General features: G+C 47.6%; 1 protein-coding gene across 1 annotated transcript; it reads right to left on the bottom strand.

The window, feature by feature from the left end:
* Positions 1 to 22556: 22556 nt before the first annotated feature.
* LOC141050109 (olfactory receptor 5G26-like) lies at positions 22557 to 23306 on the bottom strand. Its single transcript, XM_073546942.1, has one exon. It carries the CDS (start codon positions 23304 to 23306, stop codon positions 22557 to 22559), a length of 750 nt encoding a protein of 249 aa, XP_073403043.1.
* Positions 23307 to 23389: the final 83 nt, after the last annotated feature.

The raw sequence follows: 23389 nt of genomic DNA, 5'->3' as shown, positions 1-23389 counted from the left end.
CTGACCACTCTTTCATCACCTGGTGGCACCTGTGCTGCTGCTCAGTGGTGCTACGCTGTGTGTGCAACATCTCTTCCCTCACCAGCATCCCCTAATGGAGGTTGCGCTAAACTGCACTACAGCAGCATTACATTATCACTGACCCATACTTTTAAAGGGTTTTTTGCATTTTTTTTCTCTGGTCATGTATCCGCTTCGTTACTTAACAGATCAGGTCTCCAGTTTGACAAAGATGATGCTGGATTTATTGGTGAAACATCGGGCCCTAGCCACATCCCATACTCAATCACAGAAAGAGTTGACGGAGACTGTTAAGACCGTGCAGGGAACCCCCCTCTCATGCTGTTAGTCGACGTGGTGATTCTGTAGATGTCACTTTGCACTTTCTTGAACCTTCAGATAAGCTTCCTGACACCTATTTTGGTGAGAAAGATAATTTTCATATATTCAGGGAGAGTTGTAAATTATTGTTTTGTCTTAGACCTTGATCAACTGGGAATGAGACTCAGCGGGTGGGGATTATTATCTCCTTACTCAGGGAGTGACCCAATCTTGAGCCTTCTCGCTGCCCCCCACAGCCCCTGAACATATGTCGATGGATAGGTTCTTTGAGGCCCTAGGACTTATCTATGATAAACCAGACCATGTCAGGTTGGCAGAGGACACTGTCATGGGTCTGTCTCAGGTAAAGCACTCAGCAGAGTGGTATTGCTCGGAGTTCAGGCGATGGTCCCCTAAGGTGTCCTGGAACAACTCAGCGCTCAGGTGTCAGTTCCTGAGGGGACTGTCTGATTATCTGAAGGACACTTTGGCTCTCAATCCACCACCTAGTTCCTTGGAGGAAGCTATGACTCATGCCATCCATATGAATCGCAGACAACGGGAGAGGGGTGTCATGCAGTGAGAAATCCCTCTGCTTCCGAGTAATCCCGATGTCACACCTCATTCCAATCCCTTGGCAGGAAGGGAGACTTTTATTCTACTGCAGTAATCCAGGACACTGGAGAAAGGACTGTCCTTCCTGTCCTCCGATTCCCAAGGTGCAGTGAAATGCCTAAGTCTGGGTAACTATCGAGGAGGTCGCCTTTTTCCTCACTACTTAAATTACAATTGGAAGTGGAACTTTTTGTTGAAAACTGTTGTTCTCCCACTTCAGCTTTTGTGGACTGTAGGTCATCGCTGAACTTTATTGACTCTGATTTGGTGGACATATGTAAGTTAGGGACAGTCAGGTTGGAAACTCCCATTAGTATCGTGGCCATTGATAAAACTTCTCTTGCTAAGAATGTGGTTAAGTTTGCCTCAGAGGAGTTTATCCTCAAGGTGGGGCCTTGTCATCAAGAACATATTACATGTTTGGTTCTGGACAATCTGCCAGTGGGATTGGTTTTGGGGTTCCCCTGGTTACTAGTACATAACTCTGTGATTTACTGGGAAGCTTGGAACATTGTTAACTGGGGTCCTAATTGTTCTAAGAAATGTCTTGTTTCTGTATCTGTGTCATCCGTCAGTCTAGAGGGTATTCCAGAGTACCTGAAGGACTTTGAGGATGTGTTCTCCGAATAGGAGACTGAGGCTCTACCACCACACCGCCCATTTGATTGTGCTATCTTTCTAGCACTGAGCGGGCTGCTATGAAGGAGTTTCTCTGATAGTCTTTGTAAAGGGCACATTCGGCCATCTGTTTCTTACTTGGTGGTAAGTTTCTTTTTTGTTAAGAAAAAGGATGGTGGTTTATGCCCATGCCTCGATTTTCGAGAATTGAATAAAATTGCTGTAAGGAACACTTTTCCCCTCCCACTTATACCTGATATGTACAAAATCAATTGTCGGGGGCCAGATGGTTCTCTAAGTATGATCTCAGGGGAGCATATAATCTCATCCATATGCGGGAGGGGGATGAGTGGAAAACTGCTGTCATGGTTAGGACATGGTTAATGTCCTGTTCTCACAGGGTTAACTTTTGCCAGCCTCTCTTTGGATCTGGGAGGGGTATTTATACTCACTCCAGACTAGGATTCCCTGTCAGCTATACTGTTATTCTGGCTGTGTGTCTGACCCCCCTGGTGTGCGTGGATACTGCATTGCTTGTTTGATTCCCGTGTATGACCCGGTCTGTCCGCTCACTCAGTTCTCTGTCTCACGCTTTGGTATTATTGTCTTCTCTAGTTCTGACCTCCTGGCTTTGCTATTGTTACTCCATTACAGTTTGTCCCTATTGTACCATCCATTTCCCATTCTGGTTTTCTGATCTATTGCTACGTCCTGACTCTTCGCTCTGTCTAACCCTTTGGTACTGTACTGCTTTCTCGTGCTTTGACCTGGCTTGATCTGGTTTTCGTCCCTGTCTATGCCCCTTGGTAACTTGTCCCGTAGTTACCTTTCTAGGAGTTTCCCTGCAGCTATTAGCTCTGTGGACCTTAGGTCACGCCCCCAGCAGTCACGTGCTTCAGGTCCTGATAGTCTGAAGCACACATCGTCACCGCTGCTCCCCAGGTATCTTTGAGCACTGTTTTCGTACTCAGGACACGCGCACTGGCTCAGTGTGCTAGTGCAGTGCGGTGTTCCTGACAACTGCATTTCTCAACTGTGAGGGTTTATTTGAGAATTTGGTTATGCCCTCTGGCCTGAATAATGCGCCAGCAGTATTCCAGAATTTCATTAATCATGTTTTCTCAGATTTTATTGGGCGCTTCATGGTAGTTTATCTGGATGATATCCTCATATATTCTTCTGATAAACAGAATCACATAGGTCACTTCTGTGCAGTTTTCCAGAGGCTCAGGGAGAACTCACTCTTTGCTAAACTGGAGAAGTGTTCATTTTTTGCTCAAGAATTGTCCTTTCTAGAGGTCATTTTGTTTGCTGAGAGGTTTCGTATGGACCCTAGAAAGGTACAGGCTATTGTGGATTGGATGCATCCCAGAGATCTCAAGGGTCTTCAGCATTTTCAGGGTTTCGCTACTTACTATAGAACATTCATCAAGGGGTTTTCCCAGGTGGTCAAACCCCTCACTGATTTAACTCGTAAGGAGGCTGATCTCAAAAACTGGTCAGCTCCAGCTTTGGCGGTATTTTCTTTTTTAAAAAACTGTTTCATGTCTGCCCCTGTGCTGATTCAACCTGATTTGTCTAAACTGTTTATGGAGGTGGGAGTGGGGGCGGTGTTGTCCCAGGGTCCCACCATGTTAACTAATTTGAGACCCTGTGCCTTCTTTTCAAAAATTTTTCCTGTGCTGAAAAGAATTATTATGTGAGTAACCGGGAGTTATTGGCCATTAAATTGGCGTTTGAAGAATGGAGGCATTTTTTGGAGGGGACTGTCCATCGTATCACTGTCATTACAGATCACAAGAACCTGAATTACATTGAGTCAGCCAAATACTTAACCCCAAGACAGGCGAGGTGGTCATTTTTTTTTCTCGATTTCAGTTTTCAACCACTTTCAAGCCAGGGTCCAAGATTGTGAAGGCTGAAGCCTTATCTCACAGCCTGGATCCAATATCACCTCCTGAACCTCCTTCCTCCATCCTTCAGCGCGGATTGGTGGTGGCTGCGATTTCCTCGGCATTGGAGCGGGAGATTCAGGAGGCCCAATCACTTGCTCCTCCGTCCGTACCTAATAATACTGTAACTTCTTCGTGCCTGTCAGAGAAACATTGGGGAGGCTCAGGTCAATTATAAATTTTTTGCGGATAAGAGACGTTCGGTGGGGCCGGATTTACAGGTGGGGGCTTAAGGTATGGTTATCCACCAAGAATATAAGGTTGAGGATTCCTTCTGCTAATTTAGATCCCAAGTTTATTGGTCCTTATTATATTTTAGAGGTGGTTAATCCTGTAGCCTTTCACCTGTGCCTGCTTTTGTCGTTGCGGATCCCCAATGTGTTCCATAAGGGGCTTCTGAAGCCGTCGGTATCTTCCTCAGGTGAGTCTCCCTCGCACCCACCACCTGTTGTGGTGGATGGCCAGACCAAGTATGAGGTGGAACGCGTTGTGAATCCACAGATGCTCCGCTGTTCTCTTCAGTATTTGGTTCATTGGAAGTGTTACTGTCCTGAGGACCTGTCGTAACTGCAAGCGCATTCAGTCCATGCAGATTGGTTGGTCCAGGCCTTTCAATTTCATTATCCTGATAAACCTGGGGGTCCGGTAGGCCCAATTGAGAGAGGGGTACTATCATGATCCAGGCCAGGGTTTGCTTCTTGTTATACTCTCTCCGGTCAGATCATGCGGGGGTTAAACTTCTCTGCCTCTCTTAGGGTTCTGTGTAGCTATTTCAGTCTGCTGAGCCCTGCAGACCAACGTCAATGATAGTTTGTGCTCCCAGGCTAGAGCAGCTAACCGTGCTGATACCGTGTTTTGTCCTCTGCCCATTTACTCTGTTCCCATGACTTCCCTTTCCTGCCAACCTGTTTGTCTTAGTGTTCGCTTCCTGTACTTGGACCTGTTGGTATGTGACCTGGCTTGTCTTCTGACCTGTGTGACTGCCTAACGTCTTGGTTATCTCTGCTCTCATCTTGCTCTGACTTCTGGCTTGTATTTGACCATGTGTATTGCTTTTTCCTGTCTGTTTCTGACTCCGCTCATCTGACCACTCTCGCCACATGGCGGCGCCTGTGCTGCTGCTTAGTGGGCTGCGCTGTGTGTGCAACCTCTCTTCCCTCACCAGAATCCCCTGGTGGAGGTTGCGCTACACTGCACTGAAGCAGCATTACAGCCATACTCCACGTCTGTTCAGACTCCACCACTAGAACACGAAGGTGAACGTGTTACGTGATGAAACAGCCACTATAGTTTTTTGCAAGGGTGTTTATGACGGCGTTAAAAAAATATTTGCACAGTAGGTTGATGTGTACCCACCAGGGGGAAATGTTTGTCAGCCCAAACACTCAGTGTATGGGCAATACAAGTATAGCAGACCCGCTCCTGTAAACTGGGAAAACATTTTTCGGTGACCATCCTCCACATTTCTTTCTTGGAGGTTTGGAGTGTGTGCAAATTTTTGGCAGACCTTTTGTTAGGCGTCAAGTTACTGCCACTGCACAGGGGGAATCTCAAGCCATATCCGCTGTGGTATCCCATTCTTCATCAGCTACAAAGGTTCCTGCTCAGCAGAGACGTTGGTCCCAGCGTCTTGATTAGGCTAATGCTTTGCGTCTGGTTGCTGCTGCCACCCCAGGTTCAGCTATAGCATCCAGCATTAGTCAGCGGTGAGCAGATGCTCCTGGGACTGAGTCCTACTTTTTTCTATCTGAGCATGCACATGAGACAACTGCTCATTGGTGGTCAGAGGTCACATGCTTAGGTCCTCAAGCACCTCGGATTGGGTCATCAGCAAGGTCGTGGAAGGTTGCGGCTATATAAGTATCACACGGCCGTGCGCTAGTATAGTCCATGTGGAGTGAGTGTTGTATGCACATATGAATGTCTCTGGTGAATGACTGGTGAATATGAAATCCCTACCCTTGGTATGCATGTGTTGTTCAGCCTTGCCAGTTAGTGCCTAGGCTGATAATGCAGGTAGGAGGCAGAGTCAGGGACTAGCTTCAGCGCCAAGTAGTGGCTTTGCCTGTACGCCAGTGTGCACTTGGTCTGCACTTCACAGCACCCATGGTCTGTCCTGTCTGCCAGCAGTCAGGACATTATGCCAGGAAATGTCCCCAGCGGTCCCCCACATCTAGTGACCATAGGAGGAGGTTCACTAGACACAGCGACGTTTTCCTCCAAATTGTCCTTCAAGGGGACAATTACCATGGGCCCATCCACTCACACAGTAGAGCTTTGCGTGGACTCCGGGGCAAAAGGTAACTTTATATCTTCTGCCTTCTCCCAACGGCATGCAATACCTCTAGTGATGCTTGCCAAACCTGTGACCGTATGAGTGGTAAATGGATCGACACTGCCCTCACAGATAGCACATAAAACCATCCCATTTACTCTCTCTGTGTCACCATCCCATCAAGAGATAATCTCTTTGCTTCTCATTCCTGAGGGAATTGACAAGGTCCTGTTAGGTATACCCTGGTTACGTTACCGCTCTCCTCATATAGAGTGGTCCACAGTAGAGTTGAGCGACTTTTGGTTTTTTAGGGTCGAGTTTCGGTTCGTGAAACCCGACTTTTCCAAAAGTCGGGTCGAGCAAGATCGGCCGATTATAGGGAAAAGTCGGGGTCGTCCCGAAACACGAAACACAATGTAAGTCAATGGGGAATAAAAGTCGGCAGTGAGAGGAGGACAGGAAACACACCTACAGTGCCCATTTGAATGCCAAAAGCATCAATTCTTCTTACTTAAGCTGGTCAACCTTAATTAACTTCATAATACAAGTTACGCACTGAAAAATGGGGGTTATTTGGCTAAAGTTGTGGGGGGGAGGGCTGGCTCCAGGTTTTCATGTGCCCTGGGCGAAAGAGCGCCCCTTTAACACATACCACAACTCATCATGCTCCGATACGGCAGAGAAATAGCGGTATAGTACAATGAAAATACTTCACTTTTTACATCTCATGACAAGGCCCATCTATTTCTCCATACAGAATCATTGGTCCCATATAATGTTTGAAACAGTATATGATGAGCTCCACATAATGCTACAGTATATGTTGGTCCCCATGGATGAAGCTCCACTGTCTTATGGGCCCAAATAATGCTTCAAACATAATGGGCCCCATATCTAATTCTCTAGTGTATAATGGGCCCTGTAAATGCTGCTCCAGTGTCTGATGTCCACCTTTGGAATGTTCCAGTGTATGGTAGGCCCCATCTATCATTCTCCAGAGTATAGTGCTCCCCAAAAATTGCTGTCCCAACATTGAAAACAATGAAATAAGTCTCCTCCCTAGGGAATCCCTGTACTAGTCTGGACTCCTCGTCGTCCCCATCTTCCATCTCACTGCACAGTATTTCAACCTTGCAAGTGCTGTGATCCTGAGCAAGCAGGGGGGGCCCACTCGTTGGCGACGGCACTGGCACAGGGCCCCTGATAGTACGGTGGTGTGTCTGATGGCGGGTGGGCCGAACCTGCACTTTCATCTGCAGCTTCCTCTTTGTCACCGTGTAAGATGGAACTGTATATGGGAAGGGTAACCTGAGTTTCATCAGGGTCAGATTCAGGCCGTGTAGCGTGCGAGGGGAATGTAGTGGTCTGGGTCAATGTACCAGCAGATTCATCGAGCAGTGGCAGGGCATCAGTGCACTTGTGTCGCCCCCAGGAGTACGGTCGCCACAGTGGCATTACCTTCCTCCTAGGGAGTGTGATGTCATGCTTGGGAGCAACGAAGGATCTCTCTAGCAGGTTAACTGATTGGGCGGCGTTATTCCCACGAGTCATGACCCTCCAAACAGCGTTCATGAAGGCAAAGTGTTTGTTTTACGTGGGCAGTATGGTTGCAAAGCTGAACCTTAAAGGAATGTCCAGAAGGGCACCACCAGGAGTGGAGCCTACGGTTTAATTCGACTCCACCTGGGAAACCTCAACCATGCCAGCTACAGAAAAGATGCACACATTGCAAGCTTAATTCCGTTAACGAACGAGACTCCGTCATGCCCCGCGGTCCGAGTCCGGCTTACTAGAGGGACACGTGAGGCTCTGGCACATGAGATTGGCCAATAACTGGTGTGACATGCCCTCACATGTCCGTGGCTGCATGTGCGCTACACTGAAAAGGCCAGCGTTTGTCGCTTACAGGTGCAGATAACCCGCTGAACAACGTTAGTGATGGGGATCTGTGATTACAATTATTACCCGCGAACGATGATTTCCCAGTAAGTGCAGGTCAACCGCAGTTCCGGAATTAGGCCTAACCGTCATTCCTGAAAAAATGAAAAACTTACGTGTGCAAACCACAGGTGCTGTAGCTTGCTTAACAGCTCGCCAGCCGTTCTCAGGCCCAGTATGGATTACACGTAATTGCACAAAGGTGAGAAAGGGTACCGTATCCCCGGATAACATGTATGGATAGCGTACACATTCAAAATATATGTCTATACATCAGGAGGCAGGCTCAGACGGTGTCAGGCCCAGTATGGATTACACGTGATTGCACAAAGGTGAGAAAGGGTACCGTATCCCCGGATAACATGTATGGATAGCGTACACATTCAAAATATATGTCTATACATCAGGAGGCAGGCTCAGACGGTGTCAGGCCCAGTATGGATTACACGTGATTGCACAAAGGTGAGAAAGGGTACCGTATCCCCAGATAACATGTATGGATAGCGTACACATTCAAAATATATGTCTATACATCAGGAGGCAGGCTCAGACGGTGTTAGGCCCTGTATGGCTTGCACGTGATTGCACAAAGGTGAAAAGGGTACCGTATCCCCAGATAACATGTATGGATAGCGTACACATTCAAAATATATGTCTATACATCAGGAGGCAGGCTCAGACGGTGTTAGGCCCAGTATGGCTTGCACGTGATTGCACAAAGGTGAGAAAGGGTACCGTATCCCCAGATAACATGTATGGATAGCGTACACATTCAAAATATATGTCTATACATTAGGAGGCAGGCTCAGACGGTGTCAGGCACAGTATGGATTTGACGGCCCAGACTACACAGCGGAGGAGCAGGGATAGGTAAAGATTGCAAATGCTGGGGCCCTGCCCAAGCAAGGGGGGCCCACTCGTGGGCGTCGGTACTGGCACTGGGCCCCTCATAGTACGGCGGTGTGTCTGACGGCGGGTGTGCACCACCACCGTCAGAGACACTTGATTGCACTATGAGGGACCCTGTGCCAGTGCCTGCACCCAAGAGTCGGCCTACCCACCTGTCCAGGGCAACGGCACTCACACGGTGTCGTGCGCTAGGTGGTGACCACGGCCATGGGGGGGGAGGCAGCACAGTTAGGGAGTTTTTGAAAGTGGTATATGTTGATGTTGGACATTCAGCTGATGCAAAAGGCGAAATAGGTCAAGTCCCAGGAAGAGGTGGACCAAAGCAAGCCATTTTTCTGTCACCCTATGTGTCATCAGGGGAAGGTGGGACAAAATCCTTGGAAACCCATGCATGGTTCATTTTAATGAAGGTTAGATCATCCACATTTTGGGTTGACAGACGGGTCCTTTTTTCTGTCAGGATTGATCCAGCTGCACTGAAGACTCTTTCCGATAGCACACTTGCAGCTAGGCAAGCGAGCTCCTGTAAGGCATATTGTGCCAATTCAGGCCAGGTGTCCAGTTTAGCGGCCCAATAGTCAAAGGGGAATGACCTGTGTGGGAGAACATCGATATGGGAGGAAAAGTAGTTTGTAACCATAGTTGACAACTGCTGTCTCCTGTCACTTTCCATCGATGCAGTATTACCAGTTGTGTGAGCGGTACTTGAAAAATCAGTCCACAACATTGTCATGAAACCCCTGTCTCCAACGCCACTTCTGCTGTGTGCACCACGAACACCTCTGCCAAGCTGCCCCCGGCCCGTACGGCTCGTGTGAGAACCATCACCGCTGCTGTGTGCTGGGAATGCCTCAAGCAACCGATTTACCAGAGTTGCTTGTTTATTAGCCAATATTAGGTCAAGGTTCTCCTGTGGCACGATGTTTTGTAATTTGCCTTTATAGCATGGATCCAGGATGCTGGCCAACCAGTAGTCGTCATCGTTCATCATTTTGGCAATGCGTGGGTCCCTTTTTAGGATCTGCAAGGCATAATCTGACATGTGGGCCAATGTTCCCGGTATCAATGATGCACTGCGAGTGCTGGTTGGAGGAGCACTTTCTGGAAAATCCACATCCCTCCAGTCACGCACAAACCCTGTACCAGACCATTTTCACTTGTCCCACGAGATGCTTCCTCCTCCCCTAAGTAATCATCCCCATCATCCTCCTCCTCCTCCTCTTCTTCCTCCACCTCGTCCAGGAGAGGTCCCTGAGCAGACAATGGCTGAATGTCATCAAGGATTCCCTCCTTCTCTTCCTCCTCATCAACACTGGCTGCAGACACCTGCTCCTTAAGGTGCGTCAAAGTTTGCATGAGCAGATGCATAAGTGGGATGCTCATGCTTAGGATGGCGTCGTCTGCGCTTACCAGCCGTGTGCATTCCTCAAAACACTGAAGGACTTTACAGAGGTCTTTCAGCTTCGACCACTGCACACCTGTCAACTCCATGTCTGCTCTCAAAGTGCCTGGCCGTGTATCCTCCCACAAATGCATTATGGCCTGCGTCTGCTCGCACAGCCGCTCAACCATGTGCAGGGTGGAGTTCCACCTTGTTGCAATGTCGATAATGAGGCGGCGGTTGGGAAGGTGGAGCAATCGCTGCAGCTTCTGCATACGAACGGAGTGTACAGGCGACCGGCGGATGTGCGCGCACAGTCTTCGCACCTTCTGGAGCAGGGCTGTTAACTCCGGATAATTATTGAGGAAGCACTGCACCACCAGGTTCAAGGTGTGAGCCAAGCAAGGTATGTGGCTGAGTTTTGAAAGGGCTATGGCTGCCACAAAATTACAGTCGTTATCACTAACTACCTTGCCTGCCTCAAGATGTACACTGCCCAGCCATGACTCAGTTTGTCGCTTCAAGTACTCGGCCAGCACCTCGGCGGTGTGTCTGTCGCCCAAACACATCATCTGCAACACAGCCTGCTGACGCTTTCCACTAGCTGCTCGATAGGGGGACACCTCGTGTGCAACAGTGGCAGCTGCAGATGGAGTGCTCGTACGACTGCGCTCTGTGGACGAGCTTTCGCTTCTGGAGGAGGAGGAGGAGGGTCGAACGCCTACAGCCAACTGTTTCCTATACCATGGGCTAGGCAGCACTGTCCCACCACCGCTGTCCCCTGTGGACCCTGCATCCACCACATTAACCCAGTGCGCAGTGATGGACACGTAACGGCCCTGGCCATGCCGACTGGACCATGCATCAGTTGTGAGGTGCACCTTTCCACTCACTGACTGCTTGAGTGCATGGACAATGCAGTCTTTCACATGATGGTGGAGGGCTGGGATGGCTTTGCGAGAGAAGAAGTGGCGACTGGGTAGGTCATAGCGTGGTACTGCATAGGCCATGAGTTCGCGGAAAGCTGCGCTTTCCACCAACCGAAAGGGCATCATCTCAAACGAGATTAGTTTGGCAATGTGGGCGTTCAAACCCAGTGTACGCGGATGAGAGACTGAGTACTTTCTTGACCTACTCATAGTGTCTGGGAGGGTGAGCTGGACTTGAGAGCTGCATATGGTGGAAATAGCGGTGGACAGGGCGGACTGAGAGAGGGTTGATGATGGTGATGGAGTTGTTGTTCTTTCTGATGGCCTAGAATCAGTCTTTCGTTGATATAACTGTGGGATTCCCTGACTGCTGTGGCCTTGCAACGACACCTCAACATTTGCTGCTGTGCTAACCGGTGGGCTTACAGTCGGGGAAACAATGTAGCGTTGCTGACTACCTTCGGTGTGATCAGTTGCACATGTGGCACTTGAGGTTTGCTGTTGTGTCCACGCTTGCAAGTGCATGGTGGTTAAATGTCTAAGCATGCAACTGGCATTCAAATTTTTCAGATTTTTCCCTCGGCTAAAGGTCTTTGCGCACTTCTTACAGATAACCTTGGCCTGATCATGAGGATTTTGTTCAAAAAAGTGCCACACTGCACTCTTTCTACTTTGGCAGACATTTTGCGGCCTAGCACGCTGTGATCTTTTGACCCTCTGGACAAGCTGTCCAGCAACTCTTTTGATTTTTGGAACCTGTCTTTGGAGTGCTCCGGGCCTGCCAGATAACAGCTGTTGCGATGTCGATGTCTGCTGTGGATGCTCCTCATCTGAGCTATTGGAAGCAGCACCCTCTTCCCCCAATGGATGCCAATCTGGGTCAACAACTGGGTCATCCATCACCTCCTCTTCAATGTCATGTGCACCTTCCTCTGTGTCACCGTGTATGGTGGTATAGTGTGCGGGAAGGGGCACCTGAGTCTCATCAGGGTCAGAATCTGGCTCTGTACACTGCGAGGACAATGTAGTGCTCTGAGTGAATGTACCAGCAGAATCATCTATCAGCGGCTGTGCATCAGTGCACTCCATGTCAGATTCATCTTGGCCTGGGTAATTCACCATTTCACTTGATAATCCAGGCATGGTATGTGAAAACAGCTCCATGGAGTAATCAGTAGTATGGCCTGCGTCATCCTTCAATCTTGGTTGGGGTGAAGGACACAAGGAAAGGTGTGGTTCATGAACATGAGCCTCCAATGACGACTCAGTGCTTTTACATTTTACAACTTCAGAAGAGGAGGCGATAGAGCTGGAGGCTGAGTCAGCAATGTAAGACAAAACTTTTTCCTGATGCTCTGGCTTTAAAAGCGGTTTGCCAACTCCTAGAAAACTAAGCCTTCGAAGCCTTATGGAGCCAGACGATGACGCAGGCTCAACACCTCCTGCATTTGGTCCTATTTTGTTCTTGCCACTACCATCAGATCCACCACCAACACCATCATTACCAGCTGCCAATCCCCGCCCAATTCCACGGCCTCTTCCACCAGCCTTCCTCATTTTTTGTAGAAATGTAGACAAAATCCCACATACTATATAGTAATGTAAAACAAGGTACAAGGTGTCTATAGGACAGGGGAGGTTATGATTTTTTGCACACACTTGTGGACACTGGACACTTTTGGATTGTGTGAGGCCCACTGAATATCTGAGCGCTATGTCACAGGCTCGATGGCACAGGTGTGAAAAAAGTGACTAGAGGATGTGGGAGATTTTGAATTTCTGCACACACTTGTAGACACTGGACACTTTTGGATTGTGTGAGGCCCACTGAATATCACAGCGCTATGTCACAGGCAGAAATTGGCTAGTGTATCACAAACTACAAGGTGTATGTAGAATTGGGCAGAATAGGAATCTCCCTAGAGTGTAGGTCTGTAAGAACGGAACAAGTCCTCCACTTATCCTTCCACAGTGACACACAGATAGCTTCACTGTGGCCGTGATAACAGCCGTTACACGGTACTGAGAGGAGCGTGCACGTACACGGCTGTCCGGTGTACGTTAAATTGTCAAGCTCCGTGTTTTTTAAGTATACGGACTGACACACGCTGTCTCTCTATAGTTTTGAATGCGATCAAACAGCAAATATATTTAACTGTTTGAAAGCTAGACAAAACTAGTAGGTGCAGGTCTGTAAGAACGGAACATGTCCTCAACTTATTCTCACAGAGTGACACACAGTTAGCTTCACTGTGGCTGTGATAACAGCCGTTACACGGTACTGTGTGAGGAGCGTACACCGCTGTATGGTGTGAAAAAATGCACGCTCAGTACCTCAGCAGGACAAAAAAAAAAATTGGGATTGCTTTTAAAAAAGCAGTTTGCAGAGCAGTGGGTAAACAGCAATGCAGCCGTCAGGAAGCCTTAGAAGGCAGCCTAACAACCAACACCACTGATACACCACAATATAGCCTCCCCTTGCACTGCACACACAGTGACTGGTGTGTTGTACAGGCAAAATCGCTAGCAGCAGAAGCAGTTTTTTTTTCTTCTTCCCTGCCTAACGCTCTCCCTACAGAATCAGCAGCAACCTCTCCCTATGCTAAGATCGGCAGAAGTAAGATGGCGGTCGGCGGGCATGCCCTATTATACCCCCTGTGACGCCCACCAAAGCAAGCTAATCACTTGCATGCCCTTCTGAAAGATGGTGGTGACCCGTGCCTATGTCATCACGTTGCCCACAGTGTCCGTGGATCCTGATTGGCTGAAAAAGAGCGCAAAACAAACTTTTGAAACGCGACTTTGGCGCGTAAGTCGCCGACCTCGTGGCCGACCTCATCCTAGGGTCGGGTTTCGTTTCATGAAACCCGACTTTGCCAAAAGTCGGCGACTTTTGAAATTTTTCGACCCGTTTCGCTCAACTCTAGTCCACAGGGAAAGTTTTGGGATGGAGTGAATCTTGTGAGGGCAGATGTCAGAGGGAGTGCGTTCAGGTTGCTAATACAGAGGTACCCGCAGATCTTTCCTCTCTCCCCAAGCACTATTGGCCCTATGCGGACGTGTTCTCCAAGAAGGCTGTGGAGACTCTTCCGCCTCACCGCCCCTATGACTGTCCTATTGACCTCTTGCCTGGTGCAGAGCCTCCCCGGGGTTGAGTCTATCCACTAGATCTCCCAGAGGCGGAGGTGATGACCCAGTACATCCAGGAGAATCTGGCTAGAGGATTCATTAGGAAGTCAGTGTCACCCGCGGGGGCTTGGTTCTTCTTCCTGCAGAAGAATAATGGAAAACTACGTCCATGCATAGATTACAAGGGTCTTGACGACATAACCATTAAGAATAAGTATCCCCTGCCACTGATATCTGAGCTCTTCGATAGGTTGCAGGGAGCGAGGGTTTTTACTAAACTTGATCTGCGGGGTGCTTACAACATGATTCACATCCGTGAGGGGGACAAATGGAAGGCGGCATTTAACACCAGGTATGGACACTATGAATACCTGGTGATGCCCTTCGGGCTCTGTAATGCCCCTGCTGTCTTCCAAGACTTTGTGAACGATATCTTCTGGGATATGCTCACCACCTCGGTCATAGCCTATCTGGATGATATTCTCATCTCCTCTCCAGATATAGACTCCCACCGGAGAGATGTTTGCAAAGTCTTCGACCTCCTATGGGCAAACTCCCTCTATGCCAAGTTGGAGAAGTGTGTGTTCGAGCAGGAGTCCTTGCCTTTCCTGGGCTATATCATCACCGCCCAGGGATTGGCCATGGATCCTGCCAAGCTACAGGCTGTGATGGATTGGCAAGATCCCCATTTCCTCAAAGCGGTGCAGCGCTTTATGGGGTTCATTAACTATTATGGCCAATTCATTCCCCACTTCTCAACTTTGGTAGCTTCCTTGGTTGCCCTCACCAAGAAGGGAGCAAATCCCAAATTGTGCTCGGAGGAGGTCTCCAAGGCCTTCCTCTCTATCAAGTCACACTTCACTAGCGCTCCCATTTTACATTGCCCCGATGTAGATAAGCCATTTATTATGGAGGTGGATGCTTCATCCATCAGTACTGGAGCAGTCCTGTTCCAAAAGGATGCTCAAGGTCGGAAGCATCCTTCCTTCTTCTTTTCTAAGACCTATTCCATCAGGGAGTTGCTGGCCATGAAGTTGGCCTTTTTGGAGTGGAGACAACTCCTGGAGGGGGCTCGCTATCCCTTCCAAGTGTACACCGACCACAAAAATGTGGTTTATTTGCAAACTGCCCAGCGGCTAAACTCTCGCCAGGCTAGATGGTCCTTGTTCTTCTCCCGATTCCACTTCACCCTAAACTTTCTTTCCGGGGAGAACATTCGTGCTTACACTCTCTCTCGCTCCGTAGTGCCATCAGAGGAGGAGGAGCCTCGGCTAATTGTCCCTTCTGAGAGCCTGAGGACCGTGGCCCCAGTCTTGTTAGAGTCTGTGCCCCCGGGCATGACTTTTGTACCACCTAATTTGCGACCAGAGGTTCTTTCTTGGGCTCATTCGTCCAGGGTGGGTGGACATTTTGGGACCAAGAGGACATCTGAGCTCATGGCGAGGACATACTGGTGGCCGCATATGACCCGTAACGTCGGAGATTATATTAGAGCATGTGTCTCCTGTGCCTAGAATCAGTCTTCTCGGTTACGGCCTGCTGGGCTACTTTACCACCTGCCGGTGGCAGACAGGTCTTGGGAAATGGTCGGGATGGACGTTGTGGTGGGCTTACCCAAGTCTCATAGAATCATTGAATCATAGAATCATAGAATCGTAGAGTTGGAAGGGACCTCCTGGGCCATCTGGTCCAACCCCCTGCTCAAAGCAGGATCTGCTAAATCATCCCAGTCAGATGTCTGTCCAGCCTCTGTTTGAAGACTTCCATTGAAGGAGAACTCACCACTTCTCGTGGCAGCCTGTTCCACTCATTGATCACTCTAACTGTCAAAAAGTTTTTCTAATATCTAATCTGTGTCTCCTCCCATTCAGTTTCATCCCATTGCATCTAGTCTTTCCTTGTGCAAATGAGAATAAAGTTGATCCTTCTACAATGTGACAGCCCTTTAGATATTTGTAGACAGCTATTAAGTCTCCTCTCAGTCTTCTCTTTTGCAAACTAAACATTCCCAAATCCTGCAACCTTTCCTCATAAGACAGGGTTTGCAGACCGGTCACCATTCTGGTCGCTCTTTTCTGAACTTGCTCCAGTTTGTTGATGTCTTTTTTAAAATGTGGTGCCCAAAACTGGACACAATATTTCAGATGAGGTCTGACCAAAGAGGAGTAGAGGGCAATAATGACTTCACGTGATCTAGACTGTATGCTTCTGTTAATACATCCTAGAACTGCATTTGCCTTTTTTACTGCTACATCACAATGTTGGTCTCGTAGCTGTACCGTTATCTGGGTAGTCACCGACCATTTTTCCAAAATGGTGCAATTGGTGCCTTTTCTGCGGGTGCCTTCTGCACCGATCTTGGCGGCATTATTCATTAAATGTGTCTTTCGCCTACACGGTATGCCAGACAAAATCGTCAGTAACCGGGGTCCCCAGTTTGCATCTTGGTTCTCGAGAGAACTTTGTCGCCTAATCAGCATTGAGCTGAATCTCTCTTCAGCTTACCATCCCGAGATGAATGGGTTGGTAGAGAGGGCCAATCAGACCCTGGTCACGTATCTGCAACATTTTTTTTGGCCAGGCAGGATGACTGGGCATCCTTGCTACCGTGGGCGGGGTTTGCGCTGAACAACGTCGTAGCTGATTCCACTGGACAAACCCCATTCCTCCTCAACTACGGCCAGCATCTGCGGGTTCCTGTGCCGATGTCTGTGTCTTCCACCAATTCTAGGGTGGCAGACTGGTCCGTGGAGGCACATGACATTTGGGACCACACACAGGATGCCATCCGGGCCTCCAAGGAGAGAATGAGGGTTTCCGCCGATGCTCACCAGCACCCCCCTCTGACTTTTGCTCCTGGCGACTTAGTGTGGCTCTCCGCTCATAATATCAGTCGGCGAGTTGAGTCCACTAAGTTTGTGCCTTGCTCTATAGGCCCAATCAATGTCCTGGAACAAGTTAATCCTGTGGACTATCGTCTGGCCCTTCCTCCACGCCTTGGTATCACCGACACCTTTCATGTGTCCCTCCTTAAGCCCGTTCACATGTCACGGTTTTCCAAGTCATCTGCCGAGACATTGGGCTCGTCTATGGACGATTATGAGGTGAACGCCATTGTTGGGTGCAATGTGGTACGTGGCAAAAAATACTATCTGGTGGACTGGAAGGGTCATGGCCAAAAGGATAGGACCTGGGAACCTGTTTAGCATATTCGTGCTCCTCAGCTCATTGCAGCTTTTGAGCATGGTGAGGTCCAAGGAGGGGGGTCATGTTAGGCGTTGAGTTTCCCCCACTGCACAGAGCGAATCTCAAGCAATGTCCTTTGCAGTCTCCCATTCTTCTGCAGCCGCAGAGGTTCCTGCTCAGCAGAGATGTCGGTCCCAGCGTCTTGCTCAGGCTAATGCTATGCGTCTCGTTGCTGCTGTCACCCCAGGCTCAGCTAAAGCATCGAGCATTAGTCAACGGCGAGCAGACGCTCCTTGGACTAAGTCCTGCTTTTCTTCATCTGAGCATGCCCGTGAGACGACCACTCATTGGTGGTCGGAGGTCACATACTCAGGTTCTCAAGCAGCTCAGATTGGGCCATCAGGAAGGTCCCGGAAGACTGCGGTTATAAAAGGATTGCACGACCACATGGCCGTGCACTAGTATAGTCCATGTGGAGTGAGTGTTGTATGCACATATGAATGTCTCTGGTGAATGACTCATTATGAAACCCCTACCCTTGGTACGCATTTGTTGTTCAGCCTTGCCAGGTAGTGCCTAGGCTGCCAGTGCAGGTAGGAGGCAGAGTCGGATACTAGCTTCAGCGCCAAGTAGTGGCTTTGCCTGTACGCCACTGTGCACTTGGTCAGCACTCCACAGTAGCAAGCGTCTATTAGTGGCATTTGCAGTTGTGACACCATGCGCTTAATGGTTCTAGAGAGGCTCTTACCCCCCATCCTTGGGGCAGAGTCTTGTGACGGTACACTAGTGCTGATTCAGCTGTGCCCTGTGACAGTCAACAAGGTACGGCATCTGTGTTTTTTGGTTCCGTGGCTCTGTGAAGCAACAGAGCCCATTGCTACTACACACTGGGTGGTGTTTAACCCACGTGTGTCCAGTGGGATACTGCCATTTTGTGTCCACCATTACCGAACAGCAGTTAACATCTCTGCACGGTGGACCCCAGGCTGCGAACGCACTTTACTACCATCTTCATATTATTTGGTGCATTCTGCCAGCCCCTAACACCTAGAATGTAACATTTCGAGCGCAAGCAGACGACAAATGTGTGAATTTAGTACTGTCCTGTGTGCCATTGGCTGCTTCTCCGCTTATGATCCAATGACTATGGTATGGACAACTGAAGGCTGCACTTGGATAAGGACGTGTACGTGCTTGATTATAGTTCAATTTGACTGTGGTCAACAACAGGTGCAGGGCAGGAGACATCTTCACTTGCACCGTGGACAGGGGATTGGCTTGCACGCACAACAGCTGAAGAAGCAGTGGTATCACCTGTAGATATTGCTCATGGAGCCTGGTGTTCAACCAACAAAGTCTGTTACTTTGCTGCCATTTGCTTGATAATGCTGGTGGTGGTAAGGCTGGTAGCTTTACTACCCATTCAGATGCCGCCATGGCTGGTAGTGCAAATGTCCTTTTTGGGGTTATTGGCAGAGTCTTTAAAAAACAAGAAGATTGGTAGGGGGACATTCATTGTCTCCCTCTACCACACCACCTCCTCACCTTGACACCTGTCTTTCATTGTTCCCCAAGGCACTGTTCTAGGACCCCCTACTCTTCTCCATCTACACCTTCGGCCTGGGCCAGCTGATGTAATGGCACAGTTTGCAGTATCATTAAAACGCTGATGACACGCAGATCTACCTATCTGTACCTGACTTCACCACCTTACTGACCAAAATGACATTTATGCCCCTAATCATCCTTCTTTTCTGTTCGCTTTATAAAAGTGGACATGGACAAATCAGAAAACATCATCTGTCAAGCATCTCACACTGAGTACACCAGACAGCTGTGTATGCCTCATTTGGTACCACTTCATTAAGAGGTAAACTTTGACCTAGAGAAAATGGATTTCAAGAAATTCACTGCTTTTTTGGAAAAAATTTTCATGTGTGATCTTCATCTTCTTGGTGTGGATGTGGAAAATTTCTAAGTCATCATCAATACCATCATCGTCCATATGTTGTAAAGAGGAAATCAGGTTTTTCAAAGGGTCGTGGTTATTTACATTTTGTGCCATTCCTTTAACTGTGTTTGTTACACTTGAACAATTAATTTCAGACTGTGGCCTTTGTATATTATTGGCAGTATGTATGGGTGAAGATGAAGAAGCTTGTGCCGCAGGTATGTTTTTAGTTACGGACGGTGTACTCCTCTTTAAACTTAGTTTTTCATGAGCATCCATCAATTTGTTTGTTTTTTCTCCTACACTGATCTGCTTTCTATAATTCAGCATTTTCATAACATGTTGCACTTTGCCATTTATACAGACATGGGTGTGATTGGCAACATATTTTGGATGGACATTTGTTAGGGTGAGTCTCACACGTGTATCTGGTACACCGATCTTATGACGGGCATGAAACCGATGATGGTAATTGATGGTGGCTAAACTACGAATCATTGTTGGCTGTATCCTGGATCTCATACCTCACATTGCCACTGCTGTTATTAATCATGTACTTTCCCATTTCTGTCATCACCATGCCCCTTTTCCAGATCACTTCATCCAACGATTTGTCCACCATATTGTTACTAAAAACATGCCCCTTCCCATCAGCAACTGTGTAGGAAGCCACTTAACAGTTTTGCAAGGTGTTTATGATGCCCCCCCCAAAAAAAAAGGCCACACTAAGTTGATATCTACCCCCAGGGGCAAATGTTTGACAGCCAACAGACTTAGTGTATGGGCATAACAAGTCTATGAGACCCACTCCTAGAAATTGGGCCTATTTTTTAATCAGGCCTTCCTCCAAGTCTCATACATGCATACAACACTCACTCCACCGCCACTAGATCAAAATGGTTTACTTGTTCCATGCAGCTACAGCCAGTGTCGAATTATTATCAAGGGTGGGTGGTTATGCTGTGCATAAAATACTTGTTCTGAAAATGGTTGAGGTGGACCCCACAGGGAAAACGTTTGACAGCCCATACACTAAGTGCATGGGCATTCCAAGTCTAGGAGACCTGCTCCTTTAAATTGGCCATAGTTTTTAATCATGCTTTCCTCTTTAATCCTCCACCACTAGATCACCAGCATTAACTTGTTCCGTGCTGCTACAGCCAGTGTTGAAATACTAACAAGGGTGGGGGGTATTGGTGGGTGTTAAATACTTGTTATTGAAAAGGTTGAGGTGTATGTACTCCACAGGGGAAAATGTTTGCCAGCCAACACACTTAGTGTACGGGCATTACAAGTCTAGGAGACGCGCGCCTTTTTAATGGAACATTTTTGGTTAAGAGGCCCTCCTATATGTTTCTTCCAAGGGGGGATTGGGGTTATTGGGGTGCATATGACTTGGTAGCAGGCAGTCCTTGCAGTCAATGCAAAAGAAAACAGAATGAGAGTACAAAATGAATAATATGAAGTGGATTTTTCTGTTCCCTTCCAGTATGTTGGTTCAAAGGCTTATTGGGGTGCATATGACTTGGTAGCAGGCAGTCCTTGCAGTCAATGCAAAAGAAAACAGAATGAGAGTACAAAATGAATAATATGAAGTGGATTTTTCTGTTCCCTTCCAGTATGTTGGTTCAAAGGCTTATTGGGGTGCCTATGACTTGGGAGCAGGGCAGGCCTTGCAGTCAATGCATAAGAAAACAGAATGGGAGTCCAAAATGAATAATATGAAGTGGATTTTTCTGTTCCCTTCCAGTATGTTGGTTCAAAGGCTTATTGGGGTGCCTATGACTTGGGAGCAGGGCAGGCCTTGCAGTCAATGCATAAGAAAACAGAATGGGAGTCCAAAATGAATAATGTTAATTGGATTTTCCAGTGGCCATCCAGTACGTGTCTTGAAAAAGCTTATTGGGGTGCATGTAACTTTGGGGCAAGCCAAACAAATTCGCTCATCACTACTCTTTAGTATTACAGACTCTTTTACTTTTATTCAGTAGATGGAGCCAAATTAACAAATCATGGATCTAGTATATTCAAATCAAATCTATCTTGTTGATTCTTTAAAGTTCTCTGGTTTTGTACTGCAACATATTTAACAACCAAAGTTGGAAAGACACTTTTTTCTTTATTTAGAAATTTATCTTTTAGACATGTGCAATGTTTAGAGCGAGCTCAGAAGAACATGTGGTTACAGCCATTTTAACACCATGAGTAAATCATGTGTGGTCCTTACTGATAGCCTGCTGATAAGCCTAAGTAGGGTTGGAGAATGCACAACAGTTCCTTCTGGAGTACACCATTTCACCCATGTGACCCCTCAACATGTTATTTTGACTGTGCCTGAAGTGATAGTGTTAATTCCATGTCCCTGAAAGACATGCAACTTTCACATGGTTTGCTTGATTTTTTAAAAAAATCAAAGGTGCAAATATATTTTCTGCTTCTGCATTCAGTTTGTCTCCTCCTTTAATCCATGTTCCACCTCCTTAAAGGGAATCTGTCACCCCATTTTTGGCCTATGAGCTGCGGTCACTGCCATCAGGGGCTTATCTACAGCATTCTGTAATGCATTCTGTAATGCTGTAGATAAGCACGATGTAACCTGAAAGATAAGAAAAACAAGTTAGATTATACTCACCCGGGGGTCGGGTCCGGTCCGGTCCCATGGGTGTCACAGTCCGGTCCGGCGCCTCCCATCTTCTAGCAATGACGTCCTCCTTCTTACTTCTGCCATGGCTCCTGTGCAGGCATACTATATCTGCCCTGTTAAGGTGCTGGACCTCTCAGACCTTTCCCGATGCCTGCGCACTGCAGTGCTCTGCTCTGCCCTCAATAGGGCAGATAAAGTATGCCTGCGCAGGAGCTGCGGCAGAAGTAAGAAGGAGGACATCATTGCTAGAAGATGGGAGGTGCCGGTCTGGACCGCAGCACCCACCGCACCTGACCGAGCCCCCCGATGAGTATAATCTAACTAGTTTTGTCTTCTCTTTCAGGTTACATCGGGGCTTATCTACAGCATTACAGACTGCTGTAGATAAGCCCCTGATGGCGGTGGCCGCAGCTCATAGGGCAAAAATGGGGTGACAGATTCCCTTTAAATACATCCTTCTACCTGTAGCAGAATTATTCTCAAGCAAAATGTAAGTAGACTCCATCTCTATAATGTGCTCTAGTCAAGGGCATTCCTTTTCAGACTTGGAATACAATAATTATATGTTTATTGGTATGCTGTAACAAGGAGACGCAAGCAGAACATTTATTTCCCGAGTTGACCTATGCTCTTGGCAGTGACTGATCAAGGCACCCATTTAATGAACATAGTCCATGCGATTCTAATCCCTTCCTCACTCTCTTTATGTCAGACAAGTCTTAGTTTATGAAAAGCTTTTTTAAAGTCCTTGTTCCTCAGAGTGTATATAATAGGGTTGAGCAGTGGGGTCAGCACAGTATAAATCAGAGATAAAACTTTGCTCACGGTGAGAGAGTGACCCTTCGATGGAAAAAGATAAACAATAAATAGTGTCCCATAAAGCATGGAAACCACAATGAGGTGGGAGCTGCAGGTGGAGAAGGCTTTATGTCTACCGATGTTGGATGGGATTTTCAGTATGGTTATGGCAATGTATACATAAGACATAACAATAATTACAAAAGGGCTAAATCCATTTAAAATACCAACTAGAAGAATTTCTTTCTGGATTGTGGATGTATCTGAGCAGGAGAGCTGCAGGATAGGTTCTAGGTCACAGTAGAAATGGTCAATAACGTGTGGTCCGCAATAATGCTGATGATACATAGAGATCATATACATGAACATCACTGTAAAGCCAATCAGCCAAACTATAGTTACACATACCACACAAAACATGTGATTAATTATGGAGGTATAACGAAGGGGGTTACAAATGGCCAGATAACGATCGTAAGACATCACCGACAGAAGAAGACATTCCGAGGACTCCGACATAACAAAGAAAGAAAACTGCATGATGCAACCGATGAGAGTCACAGAGCTTCCCCCATACAGTACAGTGAGAAGAAGGGTGGGCACGATGTCTGTAGTCAGCAGGATGTCACACAATGACAGCTGAGCAATGAAGAAGTACATGGGGGACCGGAGGGTTTTACTCAGCAGAAATAGAACAATGATTAGAAAATTCCCTGAAATGGTAGCCCAGTAAATGAAAACCA

This window comes from Dendrobates tinctorius, unplaced genomic scaffold (assembly GCF_039654945.1).
Source record: "Dendrobates tinctorius isolate UK_male_01 unplaced genomic scaffold, ASM3965494v1 ptg000151l, whole genome shotgun sequence".
Taxonomy (NCBI): domain Eukaryota; kingdom Metazoa; phylum Chordata; class Amphibia; order Anura; family Dendrobatidae; genus Dendrobates; species Dendrobates tinctorius.
This window is presented reverse-complemented; position numbering and strand designations above follow the sequence as displayed.